The sequence below is a fragment of the Paroedura picta genome, chromosome 7 (assembly GCF_049243985.1).
Source record: "Paroedura picta isolate Pp20150507F chromosome 7, Ppicta_v3.0, whole genome shotgun sequence".
In the NCBI taxonomy this organism is placed as follows: domain Eukaryota; kingdom Metazoa; phylum Chordata; class Lepidosauria; order Squamata; family Gekkonidae; genus Paroedura; species Paroedura picta.
The window spans coordinates 65,379,785-65,391,172 of NC_135375.1; the positions used below are offsets into that span (position 1 = coordinate 65,379,785).

The 11,388-nt window shown below is 42.7% G+C and overlaps 1 protein-coding gene across 1 annotated transcript in view; it reads left to right on the forward strand.

The window, feature by feature from the left end:
- The window catches only part of SLC28A3 (solute carrier family 28 member 3), a 76,952-nt gene extending 70,851 nt beyond the window's left edge, over nt 1–6,101 (forward strand). The window contains exon 18 of the mRNA XM_077344649.1: nt 1,517–6,101. Coding sequence (XP_077200764.1) covers nt 1,517–1,640 — 124 coding nt within the window. The 3' untranslated portion in view covers nt 1,641–6,101. The remainder of the gene's footprint in view (nt 1–1,516) is intronic.
- The last annotated feature ends 5,287 nt before the right edge of the window (nt 6,102–11,388 follow it).

Genomic DNA, 11,388 nt, shown 5'->3' on the forward strand with positions numbered 1-11,388 from the left:
TGTCATTGATAAGTACAAGAGAGCTATTAGTGGTCAGGATTGGGCAAACACTGCTCTAAGACAGCTGTGATTATGTTTTCATACTGTGAAGCAATGTGGATATTCATGGCTTGAGGTACGTTGCTGCCAAATCTGAAATAATTATGGCTGAGGACAAAGTAACGAAGCTTGATACCAATGTTCAGTTCTGTTTATTGGTGTTATGATCTTCAACCAGTACAAGGTGCCAATGTATACACAAATGTATTGCTGTCAGGAATCTTTGTGCAGAATGTATAGTGACCAGGTGGTATTTTCTGGGAAATTTTCTGCAGTTTCTTAAGGAACTTGATAGTCAGACACTTGATAGTATTACATAAGTAATTCATAAATCCTGCATAAAATGACACCGTAATGAAGTACTTATTACATCTGAAGAAGTGGTCTTTGTTTTTAGTCTTCAAGGTACTAGGAGTTTCCTGCTTATTTTTTCTGCAACAGATATACATAGCTACCTCTCTGTTCAAAACAGTAATCCAAATCAAGCAGAGACACGAATTAATAAACTTAACTCCTATGGGCATAAAGGTTTTGTTGACTTAAATACAAGGAATAGATCTCTGTTTGCACACACATAACAAGGAAGCATTGTGGACAGCTTCCCTGAAGCAGTCATCTGGGTTCTCCCTTAAGGCACAAACTGCTATGTAGAGTATCCCAGGGACCTAAGCAGTGGCACACTAATTTACAGTAGGAATACTCAAACTATGACATTGCTACAAACACACCAGATTCCCCGGACTAAGACAAGTGTGACTACACTCTTCTTCTATGAACCCAGCTGATTATTCAGACTGCCAGATACAAAATAAGCAGCCAGCCATGCACCATACTGTTATGTGAACATATTTGTGCACTTTGGTTACAAATAGCTCATCAGCCTGAATGCTGCCTTACCTGGCTAAAACAGTACACATTCCGTTCTGTAATACAATAGCTTCCTGTTGTCTGGTATTGTGAAGCCATGGAAGAGTCATAAAGTTCTCAGGCTGAATATATTAGTTGCAGAATGCTGGGATATAATGATGCTTTTGTAAAGGATTTTTCTGTTTGTATTAAAAAGCCCCTTCATCTACAGGAATACTGGGAACTGAGTGCAAGCAGAACAGTGTTTGAGGTAGAGCATGGGTACAGAGGCTGAATGGTAGAAAGGTGAGTGGGAAGAAGGTCCAGGAAGCAAAATAGCTATGACACTAAAATTAATATTTTATTACCTAGCTAGACATGATTCTAGAGTTAAGTTATGACCTGAAGATGAAAACAGAATTCTAAGTGTCCTGAATATCACTGTGAAAATAATAAGTGGCAGAACTAAGTAACTTGAATAGGGCAAATTTTTACATATTATCCCTTTCCAAACTCATTTGGCCATAGTGCTATGACTCAGTTTGGGCAAGCTATAGATTTTATGTCAAAACACCCAAATCCTAAATTGTCTTAACCATATTGTTAATACTTCTTTCCTCTTCTTCACCAGCGTCAGTGCACAGAGTCACATGGAAATACTCCTAAAAGAAAACCATACCATGAAATCCTTGGCAGGATGTTGTAAATTACTGGACCCACCCACATTTAATTGCAGTTGGATCACTATATTTTAAACCGATGCACTTTATATAAAAGACAGGCACTGGATTTCACCGGATTGCTGTACTGGTAGAAAGACAAAATGGTCGTAGAGTTGCTGGAGTTACTTTCTTGTTACAAATAGGATTAATTTTGATTTCAATTTTTGATAACAGGACAGATTTGTACAAGTTCTTCAGTTTCTTTGACATTATTGAGTGTCTTTGTTCCATAACTCTTTATGAGCTCTTGTGTCATATCAAGTATATGTCATTATGAGAAGGACATATTTAAGCATATAAAGTGGTTCCAAATATTCATTTAAGGCTGTTCCAAAAATCTTCCTTACTTCCTACTGATAATTTGAGGGCTCTCCTGAGGAATGCTATGATAATTTTGCCATCTTTCCTCCCTCACATGCAAGATTTTCCCTACTGCTTTCTTGTTGAGCAGCCCTTTTATCTGTTTTCTTCTCATATTTGTCTAAGGCTGCCTCACCTAATCACAGACAGACAGACAGACAGACGTTGACCCTACCAGGGAATTGAGAAAAGAGATAGAATCACCTTTTTATAGCCTGCTATTGAAATGGCATATAAGAGGGTTTTGAAAGTTCAAAATGAACAAAACATTTTATTTAACTTGGAAAATCAAAAGCCAGTTGGAATCAGGTGGCAGATGTATGAGGTGAGCTGATAATAAAACTGAGGTAACTTTGTATTCACACAAACACCAGATAATGTGTTGCCAACAAGTAGGTCTTATTGCTATTCAACAAGGTCTTTAAAACTTTGATGCTTTTTCTTCCGTTTCTGCTTAAACAACTCAAGCAAGGGTTTCTGAGTTTCCCTGATTTGTGAGGCTTACAGGTTTACAATCAGTTTCTAAGAATAAGAGAACCTAAGAGAAGCCACGTTGGGTTGGGCCCATCTAGTCCAGTCATACAGTGGTCAAACCCCAGGTGCCATCAAGAGTGGGACCAAAACTCCAGAAGCTCTCCCACTGTTGCCCTCCAAGTACCAAGAGTGTCACTGCCACAAAAATAGTGGTCTACGTATACCTTGTGGCTAATAGCCACTCATGGACCTTTATTCTATTTGTTTATAGAAACTGTCTTTGTATGCAGCACTGAATTCCAGGTGTTAATTTCTCTTTGGGTAAAGAAATACTTCCTCTTATCTGTTCTATAAGCGTACTAGTCATTAATTTCATTGAGTACCTATGAGTTCTTATATTGTGAGAAAGGGAGTATTTCTTTGTTTCCTCTATTCCATGCATAATTTTGTAAACCTCTATTATGTCATTCCTCAATTGTTGATTCTCCAAGCTAAAAGCCATAAACTCTTTAATCTTTTTTCCTAGAGGTGTTCCCTTAATCATCTTAGTTGACTTTTTCTGCATCTTTTCCAGTGCTATAATATCTCTTTTGAGGTGAAGTGACCAGAACGGTTCACAATATTCCAAGTGAGGCTGCATCATTACTCTATACGGGAACACTATGATATTGCCTGATTTGTTTCTAATCCCCTTCCTTAAAATCCCCAGCATATCATTTGCTTTTTTATTTCAGTCACACACAGAGTTAATACCATGGCTCCAAAATTTCTCTCCTGGTCAGTTACCGCCAGTTTGGACTCCATCAATATATCTTTATAGTTAGAAGTTTTGGTTCCAATATGCCTTACTTTGCATATGCCCACATTGAATTTCATTTGCCACATTGATGCCCACTTGCCCAGGTCAACAGATTGCTCTAGAGCAATGGTCCCCAACCTTTTTATCACTGGGGACTGGTCAACGCTTGACAGTTTTACTGAGGCCCAGAGGGGATAGTCTTTTGCCAAGAGACGTTGCTGCTGCTGCCTGAGCCCCTGCATGCTTGCTTTCCTGCCGGCGCCCCTGACTTCCTGCTGCCCACTGGAAGACGCTGCCAGCAGCAGCTGCGCAGTGCCACGCTGAGGAGGAGCCCCAGCCATGGTGGCCGCTGGAGAGCACCAAAGGTGAGCTGGCGGCAGAGTGGCAGGACAGCCCCCAAGGCAGCAGCCGGGAAGGAGGACAAGGAGGAGCCATGGCCCGGTACCGACTGATCCACGGACTGGCACCAGTCCCCGGCCTGGGGCTCGGGTACAGCTGCTCTAGAGCACCTCACAGTCTTCCCTTGTTCTCACTACCCTGAACAATTTAGTGTCATCTGTAATCTTAGCCATTTCACTGCTTACTCCCAACTCCAAACCACTGATGAACAAGTTAAAAAGCATAAGCCCTGTGGTACCCCACTACTTACCACCTTCCACTGTGAAAACATCCCATTTACACTCACTTTTGTTTCATATTAATCTGTTTTTAATGCAAAAGACTTACCCTCTTATCCCATGACAGCTAAGTTTGGTTAGGAACCTTTGATGAGGATCTTTATCAAAAGCTTTCTCAAAGTCTAGGTAAACAATATCTCCTGGGTCACCCTTGTCTACTTGTTTGTTCACCCCATCAAAGAACTCAAAGTTTAATGAGACAAGATCTTCTCTTACAGAATCCATGCTGATTCTTTCTCTGTAACTTTTGTTTCTTAATGTGCCTACTATTCCTATCCTCAAGAACTGATTCTACCAATTTACCTGATATCAACATTAGACTGACCAGCCTGTAATTTCCTGAATCTCCTCTGGAACCTTTGTTAAAGATGGAGGTTAAGTGATTGCCTTTTATGCCTTTTAGTCCTTGGGTATGGAGGCAAATTTTTTCTACTTCCATTTCTTTGTTATCTCCTTCCTTTTTTTTTGGTACCTATTTGTACCTTTGCTAAGTTGTGGTATACATTTTATCTGAGCTTCCAGGATTGTAGTTTTAAATAGTCTCCCAGTTTCCCAAAGTGATTTGACCCTCTTTATCTTTCAGTTTTTTCTTCACAATCTCCCTCATCTGAGATGTTAGACCTTCTAAATCCTTCTTTATACACAGACCAGGGATCATTTCTCTTTTCTGGAAGCTATTTCCCTTCTTAACTAGGCCGGGATCACTCACTCACTTAGCCTCCTTCCCAATCCACAGTCAGTGATGAACTGTCTCCTCTTCAGCTGTCAGTTCCCAATTGCAATTCCTCAACTCTCTCCACAGAATTCCATTGGAACAGCCTGTCATTAAAAGGCTTTCAGATTCTGTTAGGCATTAACCCTTGACAATCCATCACAGGCATTTTAAATGTTCTATTTTATACTCTTTTGATAGAAAATGTCCACATACTGTAATCCTTCTCCTCAAAACTGTCTAATTTATTCACTGGGACTTACTTTTAAAGCAGCAAGCCAAAGATTGCAGCTTTAACAAAAAGCACTTATGGGTTCTGTCATTACATGAATTAAAATATAATTTCAGTACATATATATATCACTAGAATCTATTTCAATGTGATTAAAAGTACAAATGGAGCTAGCTATTCAGTACTGGGAGGAGAGGGGTTGTTTGGATTTTTTTTGTTGTTGATTTGTTAAACTCTGACTTTTATTTTGGTGATATTTACTGGAGTACTTGTGGTTCTTGGCCAGGTTACACATAAATTATCAGTGGGAATGAAAGCCTCTTCTAGAGCCACATTTTGAGGTCCAGCCTATCTGTTTAGCCATCTGTCTTCCCGAAGGAGCACAGGCTGGCATACGTAGTTCTCCCATCATCATTTCATGCTCACCACAGACCCCTGAAGTAGGTTAAGCTGGGTGGCCCAAGTTCACCAAATGAACTTCATGGCTGAGGGAAGGTTGAAAATAGTTCCATATAACTTTCCCAGTTTTATTTTAAAACAGCTGATATGTTACAGTTATGAGCAGAGGATATGTTACAGAGATAAAGCATCTTAAAAGGATTTTGAGGGGGGAAAGCTCCAGGAATGAAAAGGTCAAACGGTTCTTCTCTACTTTCCATCTGTCCCCTCCTGCACTCCTGACTGCTGAACTTTGTTCCAAAGATCATACCTCTAAGATGCAGTTTGTTCCCAATTCAACACTTGCCAGTATCAATGCAGGCTATCTGCAGGAAGAACTGCTGTGACAAAATATTGCAGTATGAGAGAAAATAGATCTGCTCGATAACAGTATAACCTGTATTGAGATAAGTGTGCAAAAATGGTAAAGATTTTTGTTTTTTTCTTTTGCAGTCATTTTTAAGAAGGGCAGAATAGTTTTTTTCCCCTTTAGCAAAACCTCACTTATGGCCGTTTATGCATTCGGAACTTCACTGCCCCAGTTCCCACGCAGGAGCACAAATCGGGGGCAGATGAGGGGCACTGGGTCAAATGCTGTGTGGGTGCAGGGAGAGGTGGGGCAACCTGCCATGACTAAAACTCCAGCCTGCAGCCTGGCATGAAACCTCCAGTGCATAAACGGTCTTATGAGAGCAAAAGAATTTAAATTTTGTCTCGCAATTGTGTAAAATAAAAAATATTAAGGTTAAATTATTGGTCAAATGGTTTAATTTTTTCTTAATAAAATGAGGCATTTTGTGAAGCTTTGTCCAAGATATTTTTGACTGAATATGTTGTACTAAAAAGGTGGGTGGCCCCAAGTTTACCCATTTCTTGTAATTTAAAAAATAATTACTCTCAGCATTCTCCCCCAAGCCGTAATGGACATGTTCCTTATCCATAGTACAGATATAACCTTGGAGGTTTCAAGTGTTTTTAAAAACCAGATTGGGAAACACAGAGTAATATGTGCCTTCAGGATAGTGAACTCACTTACTTTAGATGAAAACTTTCCAGCAACTGAGTGATTCAGGGCAGTTTTAATCAACAAATCATACTACCAATGCTTAAAAATATTGAAATAGATCCACTCAAAGATGCTACAATAGTTGTGGTGTATACATAACAGGATCTAAGAAAGGGCAAGACAGCAAGCACTGCATCTATAATTATAATTTGCTCTTTTTAATCTCCTTTATGTATTTGTTTATCTAGATGAGTCACATCTTGGCATTTCATATTGCCTCGGGAAAAACCTAATTTTTCCTCCACCACTGCTATGTCCTTCACTTTCAGCAACGCTGCTTCAGCAGCTGGAACCACTAGCCAGCTGGGCCAACTGTGGAGAGTGTGGCTCATTCATGTCCCCACCACCCACCCTGTCCCCTTCTCCTCCCTTCCCTCACCCTGCCGGCCAAAGCTGCTCACCATACGCTTGGTGCATGCCGCTTCCCACCAAGAAGCATTTGCACCTTCCAGCACTGCTCTCCCTCCCACACCGTGGGGTGCTGGCTTTGATCTGACTCTCCGGCCACCCTGGGATGCCCAACATCAAAGCCTCTGCCCGCCCCCTTGAGCCAGGGACCTTGCCCGTTATTGATGGACTCTCATGCTACCTTCGTTCACTCACACAGATGCATGTGTCCTGGCCGGTGGCTTCTTCTGAGGGTCTACTGTGGGAGGGGGTGAGGGTGGAGAGGGAGAACCCTCAAATTTCCTTTCATCACTGTGCCACACCCCATTTTAGTGAGGCCAGGCACAAGACACCAAGGTAAGGTAACACTGCTCATTAAAATACCCCTAAAATGTCACCTTGCTTTTAAAGAAAATCCTCAGTTGCTGAAATGCCCCTTTCCCATTGAGCCTCCCCCCTCCCACTCCAAACCCCATCATATGTCAGGCACTGAAATAAGATTGAGGTGGGTAGGTCTGAAGCAGCAAAACAAAGTTTGAGTCCACTGGCACCTCTCAGACCAACAACGTTTTTGTCAGGGCATAAATTTCCTGTGCATGCATGCTGCTTCTTATAAAATTAAATGGAAATTACCAGTTCATATATTTAGGTAGAGGGTCAGCAATATATTAGCATGCATCATAATGAAGATGTCCAATAAATTCAAGAACCAAACAGGAATAACTAATAGTTTCTATGGTTACCATCTTTTTGAGTTTAATTCCAGAGGGAAGCATAGTGAGTTGTATATCAGAATTGAATATTGATGGACTATAATTAAGGATACATCTGCCCAATGTTGCGCAATCCACCAACACAGACCACAGGTCAGATGGGATCACACCAGTCCTGCCCTCCCGCTGCTAGCACCTGTGGCATCCCTGGGTACAATGAGCTTTGAGCCTAGTTGCTGTATGATTGCCTAGAACACACATATATAGCTACCCTTTGGAATAATAATTAAGTTCATTGTAATTACAAAATGCTGGTTTCTAGATATAATCCAAGAAAGTTTCAGGTTTTAGCAAAATAAAACAAAGTTTGTACCAAGCCTTGTCATATTTGTGTTTTTTCTAACTGCTAAACTGATAGAAATCTAGTAAGTAACTGAAGGTCAGAATTTCACTAAATTTATCTGGACTTTATCTGGATTCACGACATCCCACTATGATTTTTATTCTCTGTCTCTTTGGAATAAAGCACTAGATGGCAGAATTTCATCAGGGAAATCTCTTTACAGCCTACATCTCTGCAACAAGTGTAGCTATTTTGTCTGAGGGTTTATATTCTGTTGAATCTGAGATAAAGCATTTAAACTGTTGATACATTGGGGGGATGCTATTAACTGGTAAACTGCAAAGGAAATGCCCCCATAAGAACAACCCAGCAACCAAGCATCTTCTGAATGTTCATCAGCCCCCCCCCAATTATTGCCGATCCAGCACAACTTTTGAACAGTAAATATCTTGTTAAAGATATTTAGTTTAATTATGTTACTGATCTAGTACAGTCAATAACACTTGTTATTTGAAGAGCACATTGCATACAGATATTTTGGTTAGTGCTAAGATGCTCTGTCAACAGCTGTGCTGATCTCTACTCATTAATACAGCATACCATCAGAGAGAATAAAGACAAAGGAAGTTGCCCCCAAGACTCTGCCTTTTGTGTGGGTGCAAAGTAATATGACCCCATCTCCAGTTGACAATCTTAGGTTCTTTTCATCTTCAACCGCTCCTATGGTATTAAATAAAATGGTAAGGCCACCTGGGGAGGAGTTAGGGCAGGCCCTGTGCAGGATAAAAACTCAGAGGGCCCTCCGAGTGTCCATCCAGGGCCAAGCAGCCAATGGGGAGGCACGCAAAGTGCCTTCCTATTGGCCCCTCACCAGGACAACCTAAAATTCCATTCACCCAGCCCAGTCTGGCTGCCAGTCTGCTCCTGACCACCGCAGGGAGAGGAGGTCAGTAAGGCTGCCAAAGGGGATGAGAACAGAGGCTTGGACAGGCTGCACCAGCCCTTTTCGCCCCAAGGCTGTCCTAACTGTCATGTCCAACTGCAAATTGCCTCAGAACCCTAACAGAGCTGGCAGGAGGCTGCAGAGTGCTCCCCCTCCCCCCTTTAGGCTGCGAAGGAACCTCTGACAGGCCCTGCCTTTCCAAGAGCAACGCAGGGGAGCCTGAGGGCCACAGAAAAGCCCCTTCTCACCTAAAATACTGCTCTGCCCGGAGGTTAGACACAACCAAGCCATGTGTCTTTCTTCTTTGCAACTCTCTGCAGATTTGAGGCCACTGCACAGCGTTATTCTGCAGAGGAAACTGGCTCTTTTGTCTCCTGTTTCATCTGCACAACAACCCTGTGCAGTAGGCCTCCAGTCTTTCAATTCAACAACAACCTGTGTGGGAAGCCTTAAATGTTTCTTCTCTTCCACAACCCTGTCCAAAGTAGCCCTTTCTGCCTGGGGAGCTGATCTTTATACTCTGCAGGTGAGCTGTAATTCCAGGAGCTCTCCAGGCCATACCTGTAGGTTGGCTACCCCTGCGTTGGAAATATTCCTGGAGGTTTGGATGTGGGACTTCAAAATCATACAATGCCTCAGAGTCCAGCCTTCAAAGGAGCCACAGAGAGTATTCCTCTTAGGGTTGCCAGCTTCCCTGTGAGGCTCGCTACCCCACCTCCCTCATGTGGAGTCTGCTATGGGGAGAGAAAGGGAAGACGATTGGAAAATGCTTTGAGACACCTGAGGCCTGCTGGGTCACTGTGGCCCATTCCCAGTTCTCTCAGATCTCTCACAACCCCACATACCTCACAGGTTGACTATTGTAGAGAGACGAATAGAAAAGGTATTTGCAAACCGCTTTGAGACTCCTTTGGGTAGTAAGCAATAGGGTACAAAAATCCGTTCTTCTATGGAGCAACCATGAAAGAAGCATGTGGGCACATAACATTTTACCAACAGTGAAAACATGGGAGACAAAAGGAACAGGGTGGACACCTGTGTACTGTGACTACCCCATGTGTCTTAGGGCAGAGGGCCATTTCGGTGAATGTGGCCTAATTCACACAAGAAGGGAAATGATGCAGAACTGGGAAGAATTGGTTGCCATGTAATCTTCCCTTAAGAAGAGTCTCCAGTCTGATTTTCCTTTCACATATCTTAGGACATGGCTCTGAAAATCTCATCTGTAACCACTATGCCAAAATTCCCAAAGGTCAGTCCTCTCCCACACTCAACGAACATTCCACACCACAGGTTCTTGACACCCATACCCTCATTTGCCACCATGACACCACAACCTCCTACACAACACACACATTCAACCCCATGCCCTTACAGACTGGACAACTCCTCCCCTTCCTCTTCCCACTGCCAAACTCTAGTGCCAAGAATACAACAGGCTTTGCCCCTAGTTAGTAATAACACTGTCCTTTCCTGGCAGGAAATATCTACTTGAGACCCAATTGGCTCTATACTAACTAGCTAAGTAAACAGAAAACAACGCCTTGGCTTTTTCATGAAGGAAAGATTGACACTTGCAAAAACCCGACAATAATTCTGTTCCAGTCTGGTAGGGTGTGAAATCTCCTTCAGCAAGAAAAACAAGTCTTAAAACTTTTCCAGCAGAAGATGAACAAGAAACAGTCATCTCTTCAGGGACAGTGATGCTCAGTGGATAGGAATGTTTATTTCTATCCTTCCATTTAAGATATGGGGTCATGGATAATGTATCAGAATGGCACAACATTAAACTCCATAAGGACAGGAGGCAATGAATGCTACATCCGTAACACTATTTCGCTCCCCTATATATTTGGGAATCAGCCTCCTGGGGGGAGACTGTCCAGGGCCCTGTCCGTCTAGTTCCAGCCTGATAGGACCTCCCCCTTAAGCTCCCACCCTCCCTCCTTGCCTGCTAGAGGCCTTGTGGCTGTGGCCTCCATTGTTGCCCACGAGGAGAGACGCAGCTACAGGGCTTTGTGGCCCGCAGGTACGTTCCTGCTGAGAGGGAGCCGGGAGGGAGGGAATTTGCAGCCTCCCTGCGGGCCACAAAACCCTGTCACCGCCGGTGGGGGGGGGCTTTACACTCCCTTTAGCCTAGCGAGAGCGCTTGCCAGGCCAAAGGGAGCCTCCCATGGCAGCACAACCAGCAGGGGGAGGCTTTCCACTCCCTTTAGCCCGCTTTGCAGGCCAAAGGGAGCCACGGCCTCCTGCCTGCCGCCGCTTTCAAAGCCCATTTTTAAAATGGGCTTTGATACAAGTATGAAATAAAACCCAATTTCAACTGAATAATTGCCATGTTTTTCGTTATTATAGTGTCTGGACCCACTATAATGATAAATAGTTTTATCCTCTGCACAGGCTAAAAAACCCTTTTCAGCCTCAGATGCTAAAGCCCCCTTTCTAGGGGCTTACCTACTTAAGAGATAAACAGGGTATTGTAATCCCCTCCACAAATGTATAATCCGTACATTAAAAGGTTCAGAGCCAGTACTACATGGAGAAGAAATGATAATTCTTAGCTGATCTTCTTATGGTGCAATCCTATAGTACACTACAGTGTAGTTACTTTACATTCCCAATGACTAAAGTCTATGC